This window comes from Sciurus carolinensis, chromosome 5 (genome assembly GCF_902686445.1).
Source record: "Sciurus carolinensis chromosome 5, mSciCar1.2, whole genome shotgun sequence".
Classification (NCBI taxonomy): domain Eukaryota; kingdom Metazoa; phylum Chordata; class Mammalia; order Rodentia; family Sciuridae; genus Sciurus; species Sciurus carolinensis.
Genome location: NC_062217.1, coordinates 27083038 through 27110292, shown reverse-complemented (window position 1 = coordinate 27110292; position 27255 = coordinate 27083038). Strand labels below are relative to the sequence as shown.

Sequence of the window (27255 nt, the reverse complement as noted above, 5' to 3'; positions counted from 1 at the left end):
ATGCATTACCATGCCCAGCTTTAAACTTCATCCTACCTAACCTTAAACTATTTCAGGCAAACTTCCCAAGAGACTACCATAGGGATTCATGGAGCCCTGTGAAAATCCAAAGGAAAGGTAAGGACCCTCTTCCCCCAAACACATATATTCAGAAATAAAATTTTGTTAATGTCCAAGGGTATCACAAACCCTATGAAGAAGAGTTCTTGGCCCCCCAATTTTGAATCCCTGGCTTTTATTTTATGTACTGAATTTGAATTCTAATTACTGATAAAGGTCATAAGCTATGTCAAATCCAATGTGTTTACATATAGAAAAATGACTGATCTAAAGATTTTGAGGTAGCACAAAGAATCAGAATAGTTAAGTACAAAAAGAAATCATCTTTGGGGTTATTTTTTTTTTTAGTAATTAAGTAGGTATGTAAAATCAGTTACAAAGGACTTGAGACAAAAACAGCTGCCTTGAGGTTTTAACACAGTGTTTCATTGTTATAAACTGGGATGAGTGGATGTGAAGGGCATTCATAAAGTGACCCTTTCAGTACAACTTCAGTGGGGAGTTACACCATTAGCAGATACCAATTTGCATTTTTTTTCCTTATGAGTTACTTAAATGACACCCAGAAAATTGCCCTATATTTGCTCCCCCTCCTAGAATGAAGCCACTGTCCCACTGTTTTTTAGTGAAAACAAAACAGCCAAAATCGTCTGTCAAAGATGACTCAAACTGGTTATTCCCAAAAAAGTGAATCAAATACACACTTCAAAAAAAAGGAGATCAACTGTCTTTGTAAAAAACTGAGTAATTGTCTTGTGTGTGAGCATAGAGAAGCCTTCTTTATACTTCACTGACCAACGTGTTCACTTATGCTTGAGTATACATCTGATGATTAGAACTCACTGTTATGTTATCAGGTAAAAGATGCATCGGTTAAGACCCAGTGTAGAAATTTTAAATGTAGGATTTCTCTATTAATTACTAAGCACAGGGATTCTTTCCACCACAAGTTCCATAGTCAGTAGGACATCAGTTAACAACTGTAAACCTTTTGCCATCCTCCTGAATAGACCTGGTTTACACTGCCCTGGGGGTTGCGGGGGGGGGGGGGGTGGGCTTTAATTATCAGGTGAGTTGTAGAATCACTGGAACGTCCTGCCTCCCAGCCTAGTGGAAAAGCTGGCAAAAAAAAGCTACAAAGTACCTGCAATAACTGGAAAGAAAAATGTATTTTCATTTTGAGATCTGAAGTATTTCACTGGGTTCCCTTTTTCCTTACAACCTCTTTCTTCTTCTTCTGTAATTCTCTTTAATCTACTGATTATTTTAAATATCACCAATACCAGATTTATGGTCACTTTAGTGCTTTTGCTATTTTGTAGATGCTAATAAGTGCCTTTTCATGGATGTGCTGTATTTAGAAGCAACTTGATGTGCCTTCCAGTCCCACTGGAAGGAACACTAGTAGGATTTAGGAGTATGGGCTTCTTGGTGGTGAAAAGCTATCAAAAAACAAAATGTCAACTAATTGAATTTAGTGATGTACTTTTTAGTGATTCATGAATAGAGCAGCATCCCACTGATAAAATAGAAGTGTGCTCAAATGAACTAAGTAGAGATGGGCATTATAGGTAGAAAAAAGACAAAGCAAGCAGAAACAAGAACAAAAGTGTTTCAGTTACTTTTCTCATAGGATCAAAGCAGAGGGGCTGTCTTAGCATGGAGCTAAATAGACCCGACCCCCTCCTGCTTGGTTGCAGTGATCTCCTGATCTTTTGGAAGACTGGCCCAAAGTTTTAAAGTTGTTTGATTATGTAGCAGCTAGTACAAGTGACTCCATTCTGGTTTGGTCTGGTATATTAAGCCTAGCACAGGGACTCGGTCCAAAACAGTGGTCCACCATAAATTTATTTTAAAAGTTAAGAGAGCCAGTGATAGAGCATCCAGATAAGTCATTGAGCAAGTCTGTTTGGGTCTATGACCTGTGGGTGGTGGCTCTTCACTTATGGCAGGGATGCCCAGATGAAGTGTTGCCTCTGGAGACTGCTCAGGATGAAGTCATTAGTTGAATGTTACTTCTGTGGGATGCTCTCTAATCCATCAGATTGATTCCACCTGTGTTGCCATGAACCTCCCAGCATTTTTCCCTTCCCCTGTCATAGCACATGCCTTTCGGACCCCAGACTCTAAAGATGGAGAGGCCAGTCCATGTGTGTTGGCTTCACCAGCATCCAGCAAAACTTCAACGCATTGTCTTTCACTTCTCATCCTCCTCTGAAGGTTTGCAGAGTACATTATTGGGGTATCTTAAGTGGATAAAAAGTTGACTAAAATTTTATACTTTCCTCCTTCAATTTTTTTTTTTTTCTTGTTGGAAACTGGTATTAAGTCCTTGAATTTACACTTCTCAATTGGCATTTATAAAGATCGCAAAAAAATTTTCCCAGTAACTCCAGCATACCCTGGGAATTGAATGTGCTTAATATATGTAATAAGAAAGATGTATAAATCGTGTGTTCTGAAGGGTTAAAGGACCATTTATTCAATAAATGTATTCAAACAATACATTTACTATTTGGAGAAAACCAGAAAAAACCCTGAATGTTACATATCAGAATACATTGCAAATAAAGATTCATATGCCAAAAAAAAGAAAAAAACACCATCAAGTTTCATTAGGAAAACTATGTAAATATTTGTATCTTAGGATGGAAATCTTGTTAAAATACCAAAAAGAAAAGACCTTAAAATAATGTAAAAAGGGTTGTGGCTCAGTGGTAGAGCACTTCCCTAGCCTGTGTGAGCAGTTTGGGTTCAGTCCTCAGCACCAAATAAAAAATAAATAAATAAATAAATAAATAAATAAATAAATAAATAAATAAATAAAGGTATTGTGTCCATCTCCAATGAAAAGTATTTTGAAAAAATAATGTAAAAACTTCTGTACTTCAAAACATTAAAAATGATGGCTGTCTGGAAACTCAAACTGCCAAATAACAAAGTTTAATATCTTTTATATAGAGACCTAATCATTAACCCTCAATTCAACTGTCACAGGATTGGGGAGGTCCCCAGAATTCTTCCTACTTCTCCTTCAGATGCTAGTGCCCAGTCTCTCTTCAAGAGACTCCCCTCTTGCTGGGCATGGTGTTATACACCTAAATCCCAGTGGCTGGGAAGGCTGAGGCAGGAGGATCGTGAGTTCAAAGCCATCCTCTGCAACTTAGCAAGGTTCTAAGCAACTTAGTGAGAACCTGTCTCTAAATAAAAAATATAGGTTGGGGATGTGGCTCAGTGGTTAAGCATCCCTGGGTTCAATCTCCGGAACTAAAAAACAAAAGAGAATCCCCTCGTGCCTCACTTCAGCTGCCTAAGAGGTCAATCCCATGACACACACACTTGTGTACCTCTGTCACCCCATTAATGGAGGCCTCCCAGGGCATTAATGTCCAGATCTAATCTCACCCAACTGCCCAACCTCTTGTCCAGCCCCCTTGCCCTCCCACAGTGCCATCTAGAATTCATGACCTGTCCTGGACAGGACCTCCTACAGCGTCAGCTTGTCAGCAGCCTCTTTCCTGCCCTGTGCTTAGGGAAATCTGCCTCTCCCCTGTAGGGCTACTCCTACAGTCCTATCCAGTGGTGGCTGTTTTGTCTCCCACATACCATTAGACCTGGAGATGGGCCAGGTTCTTCTTGCTATTTCAGTCACTGTGGCCCCATCCTCCTTAAAACCCTCCAGCGCCTTTGAAGCAATTCTTTCCATTGAACCACCCACTCCGGTTCCTTTTGCTGTCATCTGTTATTTACATGGTACAGTTGTCCCTTGGTATCCTTGGGGATTGGTTCTAGGACTTCCTTTCAGATCCAGTACCTTCTGTAAAATGGTGCAGTATTTGCATAGAACCTGCTCACATCCTCCCGTACACTTTAAATCATCTCCAGATTACTTATAATATCTAACATTAGTGCTATGGAAATAGCTGTTCCATAGTATTTAAAGAATAATGACAAGAAAGAGGTCTGCTCACATTTAGTAGATACAGTTTTGAGAATATTTTTAATTGTGGTTGGTTGAACTTACAGATGTGAAATCTGTAGGTGGCAGACTGTATACTGTCTTTCTTTGAAGATGTTGTCTCCTCGCTTCCTCTTTCACTTCACCAGGACTCCTGCTGCCATTTACATTACTTTATCTTCCTGAAAAGACAACCCATATACTGTTCTGGCTTCTTCATTCCTTGATCTTCTTGTGGACTTTTCACTCAACTTTGAATGTGTACTTTGGTCATACTTCATACTCTCCATCACTAGACTGCTATCTCCAAAAGCTTAACATCAAGCCCACTACTTTCCAACCAAATTACCTCTTCTACTAGTTTTGCTCTGGCATTCTTGGAACCCTCCTATCCATCAAGATTTGCCACCCTTTCAACCTGCTATTGCTTCTTATTATAGCAATAATCATTACCTATATCAGTGGGCTTTGTAACTGTAAGAAATAACTGAGACAATTGACTTACAAAGAGAAAAAATGTTGATTTTGGCTTGCAATTTTAGAGGTTTTAGTTCTTTGATGATTGGCCCCATTTCTCTGGACCTGTGATGAGAAAGCACATCCTGGTGGAAGCCTGTGGCAGAGCCAAGTTGTTTCCTTCAGGGAGAAGGGGCCATGGTTCCACGCCCTTCAAGGTGCACCCCCCCCCATGACCTAAGACCTCCCACTCGGCCCTACCCTTTACAGGTTCCACTGCCTCCCAGTAGGGCTAAACTGGAGACCAAGCCTTTGGCATATGCACCTTTGGAGATATTCCAAATTCAAACTATGGCTTTACCCATGCATGAAACAATTCCTCCATCTCGTTTCCATTCCTGAAAATTCCTCTCATTTGGCTAAATTCAAATTTTCACATACTGTGACCCACACCTGAGCAGCTAAATGACTGGGGAAAAACAAACAAAAAGCCCCCCACCATCATAGCTGGTCTCAGTTAAATTTAAAACTAAATCCCCATCGAGCGCCCCCAGACAGCCCAGCAAGCCCACTGCATGAACTTACTGGATTAGGTCTCCTCTCCCAGAGACTTAGTATTTCAAACCTCTCTTCACACCCCCAGCAACTATTCATTTTCCTGAGAAAATTATCAGAAAGGGACCTGTCTCATTCTTTTCTTGTCATAGTCTCCTAATGTCTGTCTCCACATCTGTCTTTCCTAGTATTAAAATGATAAATTCTTCTGGCTTTTAAGGTTACACTCTCCTCTTCTACACTGAATCCCATTGCTGGAGAAATCAGCTGCTGTGACTGCTTGTTTTTACCTGCAACATCCATTGACAATTCTCTCTGGGGAACATTCAGGCCCACACAGAAGCATATATTGATATCTATCATCTTACAGACAGTAACAAGAACCTTGACTTCACATTCCCCCAAGAGGCACCAGAAAATGTTACAAAACTGGATCTATACCTCCACTTTCGCGTCCCTTTCCTTGTGAGCCCAACCACACTGGTTCTTATGGCTCTACTGAACTGCCTGCCCTTGTTGTTACCAGGGACTCCTCTAATACCAAACCAATAGTCTCAGGCCTCATATCATTCTACTTTTCAGCAGCATCTGACAGATAATCACCCTTCCTTTTAATAATAATTTTTAAAAAGCATTCTTGAGGTAACAAACTATCAGATTTTCCTCCGACTGCCCCTTTCAAAAGTTCCCCAGAGCTGTTTAACTCCCTAAATGACCCCATCCTATATGGCATTGAATATGATCATGAATTCCCGTCAGTTACCTCGTTATCTGCCTCTCTCCTGAGCCCCCCCATTCTTCCTACTAAATTATCTCCATTTTAAGTCTAATTAGGAATCTCATACTTAACCCCTTTAAATTCCTTCCTTTCCTAGACTATCTCATCTCAGAAAATGGCACAATCATTAGCTCAGCAACAAAACCTGAGATTCATCTTTGACTCCTTTTTCCAGCCCACATTGAATCCATCAATACATTGTATTGGTTCTACCCTTGAAATTCAATAGCTATCCCATGACTTTTCTTCCTTCTTTTTTCAGGGAAAGAGACTGAACCCAGGGCTTGAAGCATGCTAGGTAAGAGCTCTACCACTGATTTACATCCCGGCTATATCCAGTCCTTTTAACACCTCCACAGTTATCACCCACTTTAAATTCTGAGGAGACTGTAATTGACTAGGACTTCTATTCTGACCACTGTTGTATTTCTCCACACTTCAGTGATCCTCTTAAAACCCAGACCAGAACATGTTACCCTTTCCTGAATCCTTCCAGTGGCTCCCTAATCTCCGTGAAGACAAAGTCCTCACAATGGCCCATAAAGCCCAGGAAATCTGGTGCCTGCCAACTCCTGTAATGTTCTAATTCCCCTTCCCCTGCTCACTCTGCACACCACCTTTCCTATGCTGTGTAGTGTGCCCCGCCCCCAATCACTTTGAAATTTAAAATCCCCAAGACAATAATATTAAGTGGGCTCTTTTGGGTGATTAGGTCAAATAGGATTATTGCCCTTATAAAAGAGCTTGAAGGGACAGCCCCTATCCACTCTGGTCCCCTCAACTGTATGAGGATCCTGCAAGAGGTGCCATCTATGAAGCAGAAAGAGTACTTTCATCAGGCGACCAATACACTGCTGCCTCAAGCTTGGGCCACCCCGCCTACAGAAGAGAGAAATACATTTCTATTATTTATGAATTTCCCAGCCCAAGACATTTTGTTCTTAGTCTGTCCATGCACACTTGCTTCAGTCATATGACTTAACTTCCTAATCTCCCTGGTCACTGCTCCAAAGTCATCACCTTCAACAAACCTTCAAAGTCCACCCAGTCCAAAGTAGTTCTCCAACTCTTGTGCTTTTCTTCTCCACAGGATTCAGTGCCACCTGACCGCCAATCCTAATTATTTGTAAATTCTGTATCCGTGAACTCACCTACTTGCTAAAATTTGCAACCTAAAAACCAACACTCGTGGTGCTTCCAGGGGCACTTGTAGACATGTAGCTGCTGAGTGCACACAGCCCAGCTGAAGTTCAGCACTGTCTTCGAGTTTCAGCTTTCAAACTGTAACCAAGTCATTTTGAGGTCTACTTAGTGCCATGGTTTCCACATTTTTGTGCTTTCTGTGACCTCAGTGTTTGAAATGGCCCCTAGCACAGTGCTGAGGTGCTGTCTAGTATTCCTAAGTATAAGGCAGCTGTGATATGCTTGACAGAAAATCCATGTGAAGTAAGCTTTGTTCAGGCTTAATTTATAGTGCATTGGTCATGAGCTCAATGTTAATGAGTCAGTAGTAAGATTAAATAAGCTATCTTTGAACAGAAACACACAAAAAAACATGATCACTGGCTGGCTGAAAAGAAATGGTCAGAGGGTCAGGAACCTAACCCTGTATTTCCCCTAGGAACACAGTGTCTGAGAAACTGCCTTATCACAGATTTACACAGTACATGACACCAGTAATCTGAAAATACAGATTAAGTGGGTAATACAAGTGAAAGATAAATGAGCAATTCCTCAAAGATACTCAACTGGCCAATAGTTATAGAAAATATTCAACCTTAATAGGATCAAGGAAATAAAAACAAATTAACCAGTGTTGCCTCCCTTCAAGCAATCTTAAGACTTAAAATGTGCACATCTTTTGACCCAGCTATCCCAACAAATAAAACTTGGATTTGTGTAAAAATTTACCAGCAAGGGTATCTGCTGTGACAAAATTTACAGCAGCAAAACAGTATATATCACCTCAGAATCTAAAAAAGATTAGCAAAATAGTGGTTTACCCAATGTAATATGTAGTAGTTATCCAAAACTGTGAATATAAAAAAGTCCACTAAATATTAAGTAAAAACAGATCATACAAGTCTTGATTTTTTTTGGAGGTATTGGGGATTGAACCCAGGGCCTTGCACATGTTAGTCAAGTACTCTACTATGGAGCTACATCTCAGCCCATAGGATCTAATTTTTATTGTCTATATGCATAAAAATATTTGGTTATTAGCCTTAGGTATTAAAGATGACATAGTTTTTCTTTATGAAAAATATGCATTACTTTTATAATCAGAAAAACAAAAAGGAGAGAAAGCTTAGGGAGTAAATTTGGCAAATAAATTATTAAGTACTGAGTCTGGCAAAATCCTGCCACCCCTTAAACTGTCACCTTCAACCTGAGTTCAACTCCAATCACCAGAGCAGGAACACCATTTGGGCATTCAAACTTTAAATGAAACCTGAGTGGTGAAACCCATAGTGATAAGCTCAACATTTCTAACTCGGTGATAACCACTCTACTCAATCCCTGCCCTACAACTTACCAGCTATGCACTATTTTATGTAACTGACACAAGTTATGGGAATGTTGAATTTTAATGAAATTATATATAATATATATTGTAAATCATATATATATATATATATATTATAGAATCCAACATACAACAAGCCTCATAATTATTGGTTGTTACTCTACCCCAAAACAGAACTGTTAGCTGATGTCCCACTCTGGTTACAGAAATGTATGTTTTGGGAGTAAAGACGCTATGTTCACAATAACATGTAAACATTTCACACATCACAAATAAAGACTACCTCTGTCCTGTTACAGATCATTTACAGATCACAAAACATTATTCACAGTTCTGGTAAGAAGGTTTCCTGTCATCCACTGTAAGGAGAGGCAGAGACAGTGGTGTTGAGACAGGCATGTTCTCTTCCTGTAAGAGATGGGCATAGGCCCTTCTGTAGGACCTCACTCACTCCACGTGACAGCATCAGTCTGTATGAGTAGTGTTTGAAATGAACCTAACCAAAATGTAAAATCTAGAAATTTAATGCACTCAACTGAATAAATCTTCAGCAATTAAACTTTTCATCTTTAGTGTTGTGAAATCCTCTTTCTCCCACATGTACAAAATGAAACCAACAAGGGAAGCACATTTCCTGATCATTTTTATTTGTAAAACTGATTATATGCCTCATGGGCAGAATCAAAGGTAAAACCTTCATCAGCTTACATTTTATTCGTGGTTATAACACAAGGTCAGTGTATAAACACTACCTGAAAATAGTTATATATTTCTAAGCAATAAATATTAAACTAAAGAGTTAACAAGCACTCATCAATTCTCAAACAGATATTCATCAAAATGAGGTAAGTCTAATGTGTCATTTGCTAAAGAACTTAATGCTGAAGTGGAAAAAAATTCATCAAAAATATCAGTCTTCATGGGACTCTCCAAGTTTGAGGTTCTTATGCAGGCATTATTTGTTAGTGAGTCTGGATGCGCTTCACACTGATTTCCCTTGGTGGGGCTGCAATAATTATGGTCCTGTTTCAGATGTGTGTTCTGGGGAACATCATTTAATTCACTGGGTACTGGGACAGGGTTATCTCCCATTTCCAGATACCTAAAGTCAGCTTCCCCATTTTCTGAGAGCTCTGTTGAAAGAGTTGTAGGAGATAATAATTCTGCTAAAATTTCTTCATGAGTTTGACCACTATATGAGGAAACAGGAATAGTGGTACATCCAGATTTATTATCTGCACTATCAATCTGATTTTGTAGTTCATTTAACAAGTCTTCTATTGATTCACAATCATTTGGAGACCCACACTGGGGCACAGGTTCTAAATTTTCACTTGGAAGTGTTTCACTTTGAAGGGAAGATGTAAGAGCAGCTAATTTCCTCTTTTTTGCCTTTAGCTTTTTAAGAAGTTTTAGACGAAGTTTATGGATCTGACCTTCAACTGAGTCTCCATGGTTTGCTAAAGAAACACCATTTTCCTTTCTGTGAGAATCATGGTTGAGGTGAACTCCCTGGGAAGCACTTTCATACTTTTTTGAAAGTTCTGAAGTGGTGTTCCCGGCAGCGTGCGGATGAACAGCTGTGCTACCCGGTGGCAGAGGACCTGGTGGAGGACTGTAGACTGAAGGAGACTTATCTGCACTCTTCCGAGCTTTCTTAGATAACCGGTTAGCCTTTTGGTTTATACCTTTAGTTTTAAATCCACCAAAATTATTTGCCCCTTTAACTGAAGGCTGCAAATCAGTTACAATGCTTCTATTATGAGCTGAAACACAAGGTGGCATAAAAGAAGCACCTCTGCTTAATAGGCCTTTAACCCAACTTCCCACAAATGGTTTCTTTTGATTTTCTTTCGGAGGCTGATTCTGTGATGATTTGGTTATTATGGTTTGAGAATCTGCTGCAGTTTCCTTTTTCTTCAAATTAGATACCTGAGATATAGCATGTTGCTCTGGCTTTAATATCTCAGTTTTTGGTGGAAGAAACTGTTTTAACTGAGTCTCTTTCTCAATTTCTGCTGACTTCATTCCCTGTACAAGACTAGTAGAATGAATACTGTTCACAGATTTAGTAATTGAAGTATCTCCTGTATTTGACTGCACTAACTGTGTGTTTTTATTTACAACTTGTGATAGAAAGCTTAAATCCACAAATTGAGCTTGGATAAGCTTTTCTTTACTTGGACTAGATGCTGAAGAAGCTGTTAGTGATTCTTGAGATTGCAAAGTATTTGCTTTGCCAAGTTCTATATTTTCTGTCACAGGTTTGTTTTCTGATGGGAAAACTTTGGAGTTAATCTGGAAAAATGAGGCAGTTTTCTGGATAGTTCCTTTAAGTGTCAAAGGTAAAATACTACCGTCAACCAAAGTTTTTGTATCTGAACATCCATGATCCTCAAGAGTTACAGTTTTGTCCCGTGGAAGAGCATGAGAAACAACTGATACGTGTGTAGGGTGAGTCACTGACGATGTTTCTGCTGAGGCAGCCTCACCCACAGAACGCCATGCTGGAGATGCTGGCGGCTTCTCACCAAAAGCATGCTCACTGTTAGTCTTCTGGAGGCAAAGGCGGGCAGCTTCCTTATCTGTCACACAGGATGATTTTCTTTCCCAAATAACAATATGTATCTCTGAAGCAGGAACTTCAAATTTTTCATGCCTTTCAGCACACAGACCTTTTAAGTCATCACATTCTAGCCAACTTCCTGGGGAAGAAAGTCAAAGACGTTAGACATTCACAAACCAACCTAGGTCTCCTTTCTTCTGGTCTTTTAAACTGCTATTATCACTGAATATCCACCAAAGGAGAACACTCTAAAATACTGCCTTATCCTTGTCAGCATTCTTCTCTGTCAAATTTTTAAGTTCTTATTTGGAGGACAAAAGTTATTAACTAATATAAGCTAAGAACTGAAAATCCGGGATAGTTTTCTGGATAGTTCACATTCTTTCCTAAAATACTAAATGAATGAATGAATAAATAAATAAATAAATATCAAAACAGCATTATATTTAACTTTTGGGTCTTAGAATACAGTACTGCCTAATTTACCCAAGAACATCAGAAAACAGAATAAGTTCTTTCATATATATGAATTTTCCAATTAAATGAAGCTTATTACCTCCAGTACCAATGTTTGTGTCAATTCTTATTTCTGAACTTCTGTCTTCTCATTTATCAAGTGGGAATGAAATGATGTATAACAAGGAAGAATTTAAGGGCCGTGAGCAGCCTCCTATAACAAACAAGAAACCTGCCAAGAGTTCCCTACTTACAGCACAATGAGTGATATAACAGGAAGAGAAGTCTTTTTTTTTTTTTTTTTTTTTTTTTTTAAGAGAAGTCTTATGTAGTGAACTAAAGTGTGAATGAAGACTAAGGAATAACTTGTTTAAACTACTCCTAGAAAAAAAAGGGGAAAAAGGGTAACAGACTAGCTATCATAAATAAATAAATAAAAACAAAGAAAAGAAAAGAAAGAAAAAAAATGTTGGTAGAGACACGGAGGAACTGGAACCTTTATGTATTGCTAGTGGGAATGTAAAATGGAGAAGCTGCTGTGGAAACAACCAGCCATTCCTCCAAACCTTAAATACAGAATTATCATAAGACTCGGCAATACCATTGGTAGGTATATACCAAAAAACTGAAAAGAGGGACACAAATACCTGTCCACCAATGGTCATAGCAACAATTTCATAAGTTAAAAGGAAGAAACAAAGTCAATGTCTACCAAGAAATTAATGGATAATACAAACAACAGGATATTATTCAGCCTTATAAAGGAAACCTGGCACACACTACATGATCAATCTTAAAAATGTACTAAATCAAACAGACCAGACATCCAAAGGCAAATACTATTATGATTCTCCTTATATGAGGTACCTTGAGTGTCAAATTCATAGATACACAAAGTGGAATAGTAGCATAGCTGGAAATGCTGGGAGGATGGGGAGTTAATGCTTCGTGAGTTAAGAGTTTTGGTTTAGGGTGAGGAAGTTCTGACAGTGGATGGTGGTGATGGCTGACAAAACAGTGAATGTATTTAATGCCAATGGACTGTAAACTAAAAAAAAAGTTAAAATGGTAAATTTTATGTTACATTTTACCACAATAAACAAATAAAAAGCATGGCTGAGAAGTAATGAAGATGACTAGATGCTGACAGATGATGGAGGTTAAAGTAAGGTGTATTTATTCATTTGTAGTTTACTTACTACACACATAATGATTTGAGAAAAGCTAACCACAGGCTTGGATAAGTAACACCTTTTTAACAATCAACAATTACCTATGCTTTTATTATGGACCTACCACCATACATCTCAATATCCATATATCTATAAAATGAAAACACAAAAAGCAAAATGGTGTAGGAATTGTGGCATATCAAATATGTTGCTTACTCTATTTCTGCAAATTCAAATGTGACAAATTAATAAAGCATGATGTCAAACACCATGATATGTAGTAAACCATATTTCTAATCCTTGGAATAAAACTCTAAACACCAAAACCACCACCACTATATTTCTTCGAGGGAGCACAATATTTCAGAAAATACTGTTTTAGCAGCAGAAGTGATGACACAGTATTAACACTGCAAAAATACGTGCGGAGACAAACATAGAAAGTGCACTGTTTCCCTTCTCTGTTTTGAACTTAAACATATGCATGTATCCTTTCTGCACCAAAGATTTCTAATTTTGAAAAATGGGAAAGTTAAGAAAGGATAAAGAGACCTTTCAGCAACTGCTGCTTTAGGCCAATGTAGTTGCTAACAGACTGGTCAATTTCTAAGATATCATTTAGTGACTAAATGGCTACAACAAACAAGATCTAAGATCCAACATATTTAAAAAATTCCCTAAAGAGAAAAATTAAACACAAGATTAAAATACTTATGAAAATACAGTATTTGATACCAAGTAAAATGACTTGACAAGTCACACAATGGAAATATGAATTCTCAGAGTTAAGTCACAAAAAAGAAAGCAAAATATACTCAAATTTGCTAATCCCTCAAATAAAAACAAAACCATTCACCTAAGTATGTGGTTTATGTAGATATACACTTATAAACTACCTGAATCTACTAATCTCTTATTCTCTACCAATTAAAATTTAAGACTTTTTAGCTTGCCTACATCAGTGATTTTCTATCATATGCACACCAAAATCATCTGGAGAACTACTTTTTCAGTACATGTGCTGCCAAAGCAAGCACTCATCTGGGGAACTTTTAAAACAATATTGATAATTTGGGTCCAATCCCCAACACTGATTTGTTGATACAGAATAGAATATGGCAATTTTTATAAGTCAACCAAATGATTCTTATATGCCCCTCAGGGTTGGAAACCACAGTTATGCATCATCCAACTACCTCCAAGAAGAAAATATCAAATAAGAAAAGTGTCCAAACAACAGAAAACGGCTATAACAAAGTAACTATTTACCAAGGGCCTGACACAATACTTAACTGGGATCGAATTATCTTATTTTAAGACGAAAGTGAACATTTGAGGAAAACACATCCAGTATTAAAACACACTGGACAAATGGAAGGGGGTGAATTTCCAAAATCCATGAACTGTAATTATTTGGCTTTCTACTGAAAAGTTTAGTCATTTAATCAAAGGCTTTACTGTGGGAAACCATCCTTATTTAGCAAAATCAGACTAGGTTCAGTCATGTGACCCAGAGGCCTGGCTTCTAGGCACTGCTGGGAAGCATGTGGCGCTGCATGGGAGTGGTTTCCCTGTCTCCTCCTGGAATTTTCCCCCTAAGAGGATGGCTCCCCTAACTCCCCTAATAAAAAGAGTATTGGCTCTCATGTGTTTACTGAGTAGATAAGTTTTTTGGGTAATAGAAAAACCACCAACATCCTCCTCCATGCGGGATGTGGCAGAGAGGACCCAAACACTTTACTTTGACTGTAGCTGTTGGCCAACTGTGGACTTTAGATGGCTATTTCAGCAATAGGGCTACATGGTATTATGTTTAATAGTCTTAGAAATAGACAATTACTTTTATTTTGTTTATACAAACAATTGCAAACTAAGCAAAATATAGTTTTACCGTTATCAATTAAAAATCTTCAGTATGATATACTTTCTTTTTAAAAGTACAAGGTATCTAAAAAGTTCAAATTCCCACCAATCATTTTTCTATATTGAACAAATATTACATTACACATGTAATTTAAAAAACAAAAGCAAGAACATTAAATAGAAAAAAACTGCAAAATCAAGAGTAGTATATGATCTCATCCTCTATTTAAGAAATAAGGATGTGCATCTGTACATACCTAGATATGTGATAGAAGAGTTAGGAAGGACACTAAAACCAAATTTTTAATAGAAGGGAAAGAGGCAGAAAAAGTAAAGTCAAAGGGAACAGAGAAAAAAAGGCAAAGGAAAAGTTGTCTTTTAAAAAAATAAATAAGTCATCAGAGATTAGTATGCATGCCTACTATCATAAAAGAAAAATTTCAACACTTACCATCAGCATCTAAAATCCATGTAATAAAATGATTATTCGCTTGGTACTGAATTACAGATGTTGCTTGATAAAGACAGCCTTCAAAATGAAATGCATAGTGCTGCAAGTCATTCTGTGGTAAGCCTTCTACAAAGTGCAACATGAATATGGGAGACACTCTGTGGGAGAGAAGGCAAGAAAAGTCAAACGAACTTAATGCCATGTGTCTGCTTATACAAGAGTTTCAAGTGAACTAGTCACACATAACACTTTCAAGGCTAACTAAACTAATTTTTCTTGAGTACCTCCAGATGTGTGCCTTAATTAGAAATGAAGAACTTGCTCTAAGAAGTATGTAACACTAAACCCTCTTCAAAATGTATCACTGACAGTTGGAAGCCATCATGCAATAAGAACAACACAGACCATTAAACAAAAATTGCTCTGTAAGCAGCAATGTTGCTTTGGATTAAAGAAAATCTAACGGTAACTACTTTGTAAAATTCAAAGGAAAAAGTCCAGATCATTCAGAATTTTCTTTGGCATCAAATGTCCAAATTAATCGCTATTGTTAGGTGGGTAGGCAATATGTTAAAACAGTGCCTAAGACAATCAAATAAACTTTAATTTGGTCTATTTCTTTCTGCTATCTCAGAAAGCAGAGCAATCAAATTAAAATTTCTACTTAATTTGTGACTTAAAAAGAAAATAAAACATGCTGGTTGATTTACTGTAAACTTCAAGATATCCAAAATTTTCAAAATTATACTGTAATGTCAAACTAGAAAACAGAACCCACAGATGGGCCTTAAATAACTAAATCTAACAAAGCTCTCAGGATTTAAGAAAAATGTTGAATATACTTTTTCCTAATATTTAAACAGCTGTCAGGACTTACTTAGCTTATCAAAATTTATTCAGCTGAAATGAACTTGAAGCAATGTCCAAAATGCAAGATTATTCAGACTGACAAGGGATAATTTGTAAATTATCCCTTGTCAATCATTTTGTTAAAGAATAATCAAGTCCTCAAAATTTAAGAACCTAGAAATACAAAGTCCTAAAAACTGTAACACTGAACCCTTTCCCACTGTTTCTTTAATCAGATAACTATTTTCACTGAATCCAAGATGTCAATGATTATAAAATATACCACTAAACTATACCATGCCATCCATTTTTTTTTGGGGGGGGGGGGCAAACCAGGGATTAAACCCAGGGGTGCTTAAACAGTAAGCCACATCCCCAGCCCTTTTTATATTTTTAATTTTGAGACTGGGTCTTGGTAAGTTACTTAGGGTCTCTCTAAATCGACCAAGCTGGCTTTGAACTTGCAGTCCTCCTGCCTTAACCTCCCAAGTTACTGGGCATGCCATCAATTTTTAAACATACTTTCATTTCACATGTTAAAATGTGAAATACATGTCTTTGAACCAATAATTCACAGTGAAACTACAGATGTGTTCACATAGCTACACATGCAGACTTGAGGCACCTGCCTCTCTTATAACTATCTGAAAATTTTTAAATTACTAATTTAGTTCCCTTGGACTCACACAATACATGTCAAGATATCTTCTGGGGCTAATTACTACAACAATCTCTTTATAATCCTAGACAAGGAAATCCCACCAATTTCCTGCTTTTGTGTGATTTACACATGCAAAATATTTTAAGATAATGCATACATGACCACTTGCCAGATTATTATGCTTCTTATACATTTTACGCATTCTAAACTATTCTTTTGTAAGTTGGTAAAAGTAAAAACTGCCAAGACTAGCATGCCAGAGGACTTGGGTTCAATCCCTAGAACAACACAAAAAATAAACTGTAGATGGGTGCAATGGTGCACACCTGTAATCCCAGCAACCAGGGAGGCTGAAGCAGGATGGATCACCAAGTGTGAGGCCAGCCTGAACAACTCAGCAAGACCTTATTTTAAAATAAAAATTTTAAAAAGGGATGGGGATACGTGCTTGCCAAATGAGGTCCTATGTTCAATTCCCAGTACCGCTTAAAAAAAAAAAAAAAAAAGACTAAAGCTCACTCTTAGCACACTTCTTTAGATGTAGTAGATACTCAAATTCTAGTTGAATGCAAGTAAATTCCCCAAAGTCTGTTTTGAGATCTAGATAGTTCTACAAGTAAGAAATTTGATTTTATTATCCAGGAGGAAAAAAAAAATCAGCAATGAAAACAAATATTATAACATCCTCTTAATTACACTAGCCTCCCTGCAACTACTAAACCAAGGTTATCCAGGGCCTAATGGGGACTGAAATGATGACAAGCAGAAACATTATTCTCTCTCTCTTTTTGGCCATACTGGGGATTGAACCCAGGGATGCTTTACTACCAAGTTACATTCACAGTCCTTTTATTTTTTTTATTTTGAGACAGGGTCTTGTTAAGTTGCTTAGGCTGGTCTTGAACTTGTGATTCTCCTGCTTCAGTCTCCTAAGTCACTGGGATTACAGGGATGTGTAAACCACACTTGGCTAGAATCATAATTAGTTTTATTACCACTTCACCTGAACAGAGGCAAACCCCTCAGAATAGCCTTCATATTACTTTCTCTTTCCTATTTTTTTTGGTGATGGGGATCAAATGCAGGGTCTCATACATGCTAAGCCCAGGCTCTACCACTGAGCTATATCCCCAAACCCTTCAAACTACTTTCTGTAACTATAAAATTGTGTAAACTCCAAATACCAAATCGATTCCAATTTTTCCTCTGCATTTTAATGTGTCTGAGACTGGGATACATTTTATCATTCATGGCAATTAAACAGGCAGAATTTCTTTCTTAATGGCATATGAAAAAATGATACAATTTATAAATGTCGACATCTTGGAATCAATCAAGTAATATGCTTCCTCCTCCTTCTCCTATTCATGTTTCCCACTGGGCTCCCTAAAAGTCACAGTATTCGCCTGTACCCAACTCCAGTTTGTTTCATATTTCCAGCCTCTCAGGTACGGGCACAACTCTGCCCCAAGGTTTTGTTCTTGAGTTTCTTCCTACACTCATTGCTAGAGCATCAGTCAGAAATGATGCTCAGAGATGCAGAGAGCAAGTTAGGTTCTGCTTGAACCATGAGAAAACTGGAAGGTATGGATTAACAGAACTGAAACCAAAAGTCAACAAGAGATTTCAAGCTAAGACCTGATTTGTCTTCACCTAACATGGGGCTGAACTCCTCTTAGACGGATATACCCTCAGGAAAAGGAAAAGAGAAAAGAGAAAAAAAGCACAAAAAGATTGTGTTAACCACTACTACCCAAAGATAGCAAGGGAACTGCAGGTTTCCACTCCACAAAGAACCCACATCTTGCACTACTGGTCTGGAGTAAAGGTTTTTTATTTTCATTCCAACAAATGTAGTAAAATTCATATTTTAGAAAATGCCAATTTAAGCCAGGTGTGGTGGTACATGCCCATACAGCCAGTTCTTCAGGAGGCTGAGGCAGGAGAATCACTTGAGCATGAGCACATGAGACCAGCCTGGGAAGATAGCAAGACCCCATCTCAAAAAAATTAAATTAAAAAAGTGCAAATTTAACAATGGGCATATATGTACATCTGAACTCTAATAATGTAGGCTTTAGGCAAAAAAAAAAAAAAAAAAAAATCCATGCAAATGTAATTTTTAAATCTCATATTTTAGATCTACTACGTCATCATTTCACAATTTAAGACTCCATTACAAGAAATTAAAAATATTAGTAAAGTCAGTTGCAAATCAAATTAGCACTAGATTATATTCACTGTAGTAAGTAAATACATCTTCAGAAAACTTCAACTGTGTTGAGCACAAAGGTGTAATGTGAAGTCCTAGCAATGTGAGAAGCTTGAGGCAAGAGGATTGCAAATTTGAGGTGGGCCTTGGTAACTTTAGTGAGACCCTCAGCAACTTAGGGAGATCATGTCTCAAAATAAAGAAGAGAAACAACTGGGGATGTAGCTCAGTGGTAAAACGCCTTTGGGTTGTGTTCCCAGTAAAAAAAAAACAAAAAACAAAAAACAAAAAACCCAAAACAAAGTTCATAAATTGCTCAACGAAGTTTATAAATTGTTCTTAGAAGGTAATCCAAGGATCTTATAGATAAATAAAACATTTTCTTTCAAACAATGAAGACATTGGGAAATCTATTTTATATATTCCTTTCAAAATTTTGTAGGGGACAGTGCAGTTCCTTATAAAAAGCAAGTCTCAAAATCATTTTATTAGACCTGAATAAGAGTTCAGTAAGCACAGAACAGAAATGTCTTATTTCTCCTTCCTACCACCCCACTATCTTTTATAAATAGTTGCTAAAAACAAACAAAACCGTTAAGACTGAAGTTTATGTAAATAAGCTTTTCAAATGCCAACCCAGGAGAGTATATAACCAGACTCTTAAAGGAGATTCATTTCAAAAGCTGGAGAGGTAAAATTAAATCTGATTCTAAGGTCTTGGTGTTCTATGTCACTATGCTCTGAATATAATTCGAAGTAATTTACTTAGAAAAAAGTAGATTTGGATCAGACAGGCATCATTCACCTGATTTATCAATGGATTTTTCCTAATGGGGATATCACATCATAGTTGTGGATTATCTAAGACAAGGTGTTTGGGGAATCTACAACAGTATTAGCCTTTGGAATGTTGTAAGATTAAATTACTCATGGTATCATGATGGACTTAATTACTTTTAAGTTACCTCTAACAACTAGACTAAATTTGTTTCTAAATTCCATTAGACACCAACAAACCAAGTTATACAAAATAAAAATGCTACAAAGGATTTGTATAAAGATCTTGTCATTTACAATTTAAGTGAAATTTTACATGAGTTCAATTTACTTTTGAAGAATACAGGAAATATCCACATTATAAATTTTGCTTTTAAATCAGCTCAGTGGAACTCAAAACACATTTTCCACTGGAATGTTTTTACCTAAAGGATACACTTCCAGATCAGAACATGAATCTTAAGTGATTTATCTGTTTAATTAAAAATCGTATGAAAAAAAAGTGTATGTTGCAAAACAACCAATTAACAGATTAAACAAAGAACAGAATGAGTCTATCCTCAATCCTGAGACTTAAGAAAAAGTAGATACAAATAGAAGAAACTATACACACCAAGAAGCCTCAAGCAACCAGATGAACCAATGCAGGATGTAGACAGCCATGCCCTGCTGCCTTCCTACCCATCTGATCACCAGCAGAAGGGTTTACAAAGAGGATCCCCTCAACGCTCAGATCTCAAAACTTGGCCACCAGCAGGCAAAATAGATTACTGACTGCCGGTTGAAGACAGTTCCTCATTTCCCACTCTGCCTTCCACTCATGCTCTCAAATGATAGCAAAGGACAAAAACAGGTAATAATTCAAAAGGACAAAGAAAGGGAAAGGGAACTAAATGAACACAACTCAATAAGTATTCAGAAGACTGCATTCGGAAAAATGGCCCCTCATGTAACCAGAATGGATGATGTGATCACACAGGCACTACGGAGCAGGGTACTGAGCGTGCTCCATCCCACTGAACTCTAGGGCAGCTACCGGCAGCAGACACTGTGGAACATGGGGAGAAGGCCCAGGCTAAGAGCAGCCTGTCTAGTGCACAAGGCCCAGACAGGAACCAGTATAGACTGGAGCAAAGAATGGAAGGCAGGAGAGAGCCTTCCAGGGGGAAATAAAGAGGGAGGATTAAAAAATTTCAAAGCATTGATTGCTGGAAATTTATTAAGTGCTTGGGGGGAAAAAAAAACCCACAATATATGATAAAGCAAATGAAAACACTGAATAAAGAATTGTAAGAGAAATAAAACATTACCATGTCAACTGCTTGGCTGGAGAGGGAATAACATGTCTATTAATAATAATGCAAACACTGAATACTGGTTTAACCAAATATAAACACTTGAAAGAGCCAAGGGGGGCAAAACAGAGATGGGGCCCAACTGCTGGTGCAGGAACCCTCACTCTCAACTACCAAAAGGTGAACAGACCCCATCACAGCAGAAGGAGCATCACTTTAAATTGTCAAATAACTACCATCTTAATTTGAAGATCTGAAGTAGACTAAGCTTAGAGAGGGAGTGAGGCAGGGGATTGCCCTATTTTCCCTCTAAGCCTTTTGGTACTATTAACTGAGAATTGATTGATTTAGTGATAATACATCTTTAGGAATAATTCTGAGGAGTTTCTGGAAGATTCAAGGACATCAAAAGTTACTGTCACCAATTCTCTTTTGTTTGTTTTTAGTACTGGGGATTGAACTCAGGGGCACTTAACCACTGAGATACATCCCCAACCCTTTTTATATTTTATTTAGAGACAGGGTCTTGCTGAGTTGCTTACAGCCTTGTTAAGTTGCTGAGGCTGGCTTTGAACTAGCAATTCTCCTGCCTCAGTCTCCCAGGCTGCTGGGATTTCAGGCATGTACCACAGTGCCTGGCACTGATTCTTTATTACATTAAATTAGACCTCATTTTCATAATATAAGTGTTAGACTGAAAATGAAGGCTAAAGAGGATGTGTACATTGTGTCAGCAGATTAACAAAGAGAGACACTGCCTAAAATCAAACTAACTTGTGAGCTTAAAGAGTGTGATTCTGGTAACACAGGAAACTTTTCCACTCAGGACAAACTGAAAAGTTAGCACGATATAATGAAGGCACATCTGCTAAAGGGCAGCAGAAAGCTTACAAGATGATGAAGAATTAGCAGGCCAAGATCTGGGAGAAGATAGAAATTTATACAGATGAGTCTGTGGCTCACCTTTGAATCATCTTGGCTCTTAAAATTATATTTTTAAAAAAGCCCAGAATTCCAGTGCACTTGGCAGAGGAGGAAAAAACTGAAGTTCAATAACCATAAAGGGAGAAAAAAGAAAAGGGAAGAAACTAGGAGAGTGGGGTCAATTGCCCTAAGCTGGCAGTACAGTGGTATTTCACCTGGAACAGCTGCTTAAAGGTTAGAATAAGAGTTCCTATAAAGACAGGCATTTGGCAATTTATAAAGCTCTATTAACTCAAACTTCTGAGAGTTTTAGTTGCCACTTTGTACTCTACACCCACAAAAAAATGCACATTTACTTTTGTCTCATTTTTAAAAAGCATGAGGAAATTTTAACTCACTTTTCCAATACCATTTTTCTTATTTGAGATTTACTGTTGCAAGCATTACATGGGCCGAAATGGGCAGCATTAAGTGGGTGCCACTCAGAGACGACGTTTGTGAAGGTGACCAAACTCTTCATATACCTATGGAAAAAAAAAAAAAAAACACTTAAATTAATTTATGTTAAATTCATTTACATTAATTTATACTAATGTCTAAGATAACTTCATTTGTTTAGTCATCCTTCCCTGTTTTCCTGAATCGCACATTAGAATGGTAATGTTCCTCCCTATTCCTGGTAAAGAAGCTCTCTGTGAAGACTCTCCACATTAACTATTCTTCAGCAGTGAGAGAATGCAAAGAAGTGCGGAAGGAGGGGTTCTCAAGAGCAATACCACCGACACTGTGCACATGACTCCACTGTGTGAGGCATGTCCTGTACGCCAGAGAATGTTTAGCATCATCCCTGGCCCCTCTACTCACCAGATGTCAGTATTAGCCCCCAGATATAGCAACCAATGTTCTCAGACACTGTTAAATGCCCAATTGGTGGGTGGGCAATAGAGCCCCTTGTTGAAAATCATCATCTTAGGTTGTCAAATTTAAAGAACTCAACCTTATTCAACTCAATCTGGCTATATGTCACTGACAACCCACATGAAAAAGGGTATTTTATCTTTTCGTGTGTGTGTGTGCATGTGCTACTGGAGATTGAACCCAGGGGTGCTCTACCATCAAGCTGTATTCCCAACCCTTTTTAAAATTCTTTATTTTGAGGAAACAGTCTGGCTAAGTTGCCCAGGGCCTTGTTAAATTCCTGAGGCTGGCCTAAAACTTGTGATCCTCCTGCCTCAGCCTCCTGAGTAGCTGGGATTATAGGACTGCACCATGAAGATGGCTTGCATCTACTTTAATAAAAGTATTTTTAATTAAAAAAAGTTACATGTTACCAAAAAGGCACGTTTCTTCATATTCCATGTAAGAAAAACAATAGCTGTTAACAAAAGATAAATTCTCAGAGAAACTAATATTCTAAGTGCAAAGTAACAGAAAAGTACTGACAAATACATCAACCATGCTCTGCTAAATTCTTCACTACCAAAGGTACTGTTAGGCAAAGGCTTTTTTGTTGTTGGTACTGGGGCACTTAACCCCTAAGCCACAGCTCTTTTTTAAATTTTATTTAGAGAGAGAGTCTTGCAGAGTTGCTTAGGGCTCCACTAAGTTGCTAAGGCTAGCTGCCTCAGCCTCCCAAGCTGCTGAGAGTACAGGTGTGCGTCACTGCACCTGGCAAAAGGCTTCTGTTTTTAAATTTGTAAAAAAAAAGTTTCAGCAACTAAGTGTTAATGTTTGGCATGACAGCTGCCATTTCTGAACACTCACTGTGTGCAAGGGAAGGCACAGTACTACATACTCTTCTTCCAAACAGTTCCAAGCAGCCAATGCTACTCGTACCCCATTTTACAGAGGATAAAAACAGTTCAGAGGGCACTGCAGATGATAAACGTCAGAATGGAGTTCCAAATCCAGGCAGTCGGAAGATAACTGACTGCAAAGGTCAGTTTTTTAACTGCCTTCAATATATACTTTCTAAATCAAAAGCCCTTAAACTGGCACAAAAACCAGCAGCATGAAATCAATGGACTGGACAGTCTTCCTTCAGATTACATGAAGTTATGACATTAAAACATATTTAATGAATTGTTACTTCACTTTAGCTTTTTCCATTTTAGTTGTTCTTACTTTTAGAACAAAAGAGTATTTAAAAAACAAAAACAAAACAAATTGCAAAGCGTCTTGTGGCTTCTTCCCCTGGAGTTCTTGGAGCTTTGTCTACATACATTTAGAGCTCAATCAGGTTGTGTGCAAAGATAACAAAAAAGCTGCAAAAAGACCCAATTAACTAAGTCACTGGCCCTTTCTTATGCGTACACATACCATATCTCCCTAACTATTTGTCTGAATTTAGCCAGGATAGGAATTATTTCCAGTGGCTAGGTGAGCTCCTAGCACACAGAATATAATGAAAAACTGTCACACTATTAAGATGTAGATTCTAGGAAAGCTATAATTAAGCAAATTCTAATCATTAACCTTGTTTGTACATTATTTTAAACCTAGGCAGTGATTACAGGAGTTTACCCTGTAAAAAGTTCTTATAGGCCAGAAAGGCCCGAGTGTGACCCCTAGTTATGATATTTTACTAGTGTGTCCCTTTGGGTACCATATAACTCCTTTCAAGCTTTAGTGTCCACAACTGTCAAAGAAGATACTATGGTCTCAGTCACTGAGTTTTTGTGAGAAATCAGATGATTATACCAATCAATGCCAGAAAACTTGGAAGCAGATATTTGCCTTCATCATCACTTGCTTATACAAAATTATCCAAGTCCTAATATGAATAACACATTAACTTTTACCCTGTTCTACTAGTTTTTAGCTCAGTGTTTGAAAAAAAATAAAGACTTTCTTTGCTTGCACTCTCCCAAGAGCATTCTCCCAGCCTTAACTCTTGGATTGCTCCCTAAATGCCTACGAAGAATCTTATATATAGATAAATGAATACTCTATTCTCACATCTTTATTTAATAACTGTGAGACTTACTAGTAAGTTAAAGAGGAAAAGAATTAGTTTCTATTCTAATAATTTGAATAAATGACCAATGGAGCCAGTTTGGTCTTCTTTTTAACTTCCGACCACCAATACTTCATCCAGGTATCAATGGAGTGAGAATATCATGTCAGATAAACACCTGCCCTCTTCTCTTTATGTGGCAAGTACATGAGAGCGGAAAACATCTGCAGCTTTTTTTCTCCATGCTTCTTCCCAAGTGCCAATCTTAGGGCCCAGAATGTCACTCACTCACAGTTCCCTAATTCTCACCCAGAGGCCTCAGGGAAGCAGAAAGTATGAGATAGTTCAGGTGCAGGAGGACTCTCGTGGGATGAAGAGAAGGAACAGGGAAGTGTAGGTCACCTCTGAGAACTGCTGCCAGACTCCAGGAGGTTAAGATCAGTTTGTATGATTAAAAGCCTAAAGTTACTGAACAAAACTCTAGTTTCTAATAGATTAGTAAACACAGTTTCAAAGAATTTTGAGTGGTATTCTTAGCTGGGAAACTGGAGTACTACTCCTCTCAGTTTTCCCCACATTCTTCTAAATAAGTTCTCGAGAAAATTCACATTAGCTGGGCATAGTGGCACACGTGTGTAATCTCAGTGACTCAGGAGGCTGAGGCAGAAGGATCACAAGTTCAAGGTCAGCCACAGCAACTTATCAAGACCTTCAGCGACTTAGTTAGACCTGTCTCAAAATAAAAAAATAAAAACTAGGGATTATAGTTCAGTGGTAAAGCATCCCTGGGTTCAATTCTCTATACAAAAAAGAAAAAAGAAAACATCTATTAGTAATCTCTTAAACTATAAATTTATGACCCTGCTAGTTTAAAGCAGCAAGCAAACTGTTGTTTTCTGTTGCTAAAACGTGTCCTTTTAACCTTAGTGGTAGAGAGACCTTAAGATGTGGTGGGAAATTTTGTCAAGGGTAGAACTACAGGAAGCAAGTGCTGGTATAGGGGCCATCAAGTTTTATTCTGATTATATTACTCAGAACCATTTCAATAGAATGAACTCATTTAAGAAAAAAAACAAAAACTAACCTGTTTTTATACCGGTGCCCACACTGTGAACATTCAAAGTCCCAAGAAAAAGAGTAAGTGAAGAGCTTTTCAATGTGGGGTTCTATTTTTAAGAGCAAGGGCAATGCAAACACAGGGCTTTCCATGTCACCTTCCAGAAACAAGAAGAAAATTGTTACTCTTACTTACAACTGCAAGAAGTAAACCCAAACAATGAACTGTTATCTGTCTTTTTTCATTGCATTTATAGTATGATTACACATGTATACAGTTTGATAGTTGATTGGGGGAAGTTTTAAAAGCATTTTTTAAAAAAATGTCCAGCACACATTTAATTATCACCTCAACAGCTTTCATTTTTCTTGGGGGCTTTGAGACATAAAACGAAAGATTCATACTATCTTCTCACTTCTAATATTTCTCAGGAAAAAAACATTTTCAGAACTATCATAGTGTATATTAAAACAAAAATCCTGTAAATGCCTTGGTACAAATACTAAAAAAAAATATAACTGGTTAAGACACTATAGAATAATATCAGAATTTGACAAACATCATTAAAGCACCATTTGTGTTCTGATCCTCTTGTTCTACATAAGAGGGCACACACACACAAGGGTTAAAGGATCAGACTCAATCCTCCCTACTCTTCATTTACCATTCTTTCCAATCTTTTATTCTAGTTCTTTCCTTAAACTCCAATAACTTTAAGACTACAGATCTGAATTTTGTTGTCATTAAAACAAAAACTAGTCGATGCTGGCTTCCGGCTTTGAGATTATCAAGTCAGTTAACAGGAAGACTCACAACTGTTCTTACATTCACTCACCAATTGGTTTCCTTCCTCAGGGGAGCTGAGATGGCCCGGGAGACTGAGTTTCCCCCCCTCTCTCCTTCCCTCCCCCAGCAGAGCTCTCGGTTCATGGTCCAGTTCTCCCCGAAGCCTGCAACTACAGCTGCCTAGAACATGGCCAGGACAGTCACCTTGGCAGGACCACAAGACAGCGCTACTGCCTGAGCACGTTCTATAAATATCAGTAGCTACAGAAGCTATTTTAATAGTCACCTTTGTGGTGTAGTCCCACTGCTATTTTTATACCAAAACAAAATATTTTGATAACTAGAAATACAAATCAATCTCCTGGAAATGAAAATGCAACACCTTGAGAAATGCAAACTTGAGAAGAGTACAAGTTTATAAACAGTCGTCAAGCTTTAAATGCTTACTGAAAAAGCAAATAATTTATACTTTATGACAACATAAAATCTTCAAATCTAAAAGTTTTCAGTGAATCAAAATATCATAAAAGAGCTCAAAACAGTTGACTAAGTTACACGATGACAGATATTTGAGATAAACAGTTCCCAAGTTGATCTTTATTATTTTTCCTTAGATTAAAAATTTTATGTGTACTAAGTATAAAGCACCTTACTACAGAATATATAATACCTAGGTTTAATTCTTACAACCTTCTGCCTAAATTAGTTAGGTGATGTCTTTTTCTCTGGAATTGAACCCCAATTCCTCACCCCAACCCTTAACCTAGTTTGCCTATGTCCCTAAAATACCTTCACTTGCCAAGACACAAACCTTTCAATAACTCTTTGCTGTAGAGCTATTCGAGTTTTCTTGTTAATTGCTCATTGACAATGGTCAGGTCACTTTTTTTTTTTTT

General features: G+C 37.6%; 1 protein-coding gene across 4 annotated transcripts in view; it reads right to left on the bottom strand.

The window, feature by feature from the left end:
* Window positions 1–8985: 8985 nt before the first annotated feature.
* The window catches only part of Uspl1 (ubiquitin specific peptidase like 1), a 38234-nt gene continuing 19964 nt past the window's right edge, over window positions 8986–27255 (bottom strand). For 3 of the 4 annotated variants that reach the window (XM_047553579.1, XM_047553580.1, XM_047553581.1), the window contains 4 exons: window positions 25601–25730; window positions 21959–22084; window positions 14843–15000; window positions 8986–11039 (listed from right to left, as the gene is read on the bottom strand). In XM_047553579.1, the coding sequence (XP_047409535.1) occupies window positions 9148–11039; window positions 14843–15000; window positions 21959–22084; window positions 25601–25730 (2306 nt within the window). In that variant the 3' untranslated portion in view covers window positions 8986–9147. Of the gene's footprint in view, window positions 11040–14842; window positions 15001–21958; window positions 22085–25600; window positions 25731–26408; window positions 27100–27255 lie in introns of those variants that run through there. The other variant, XM_047553582.1, reaches the window with a different exon arrangement.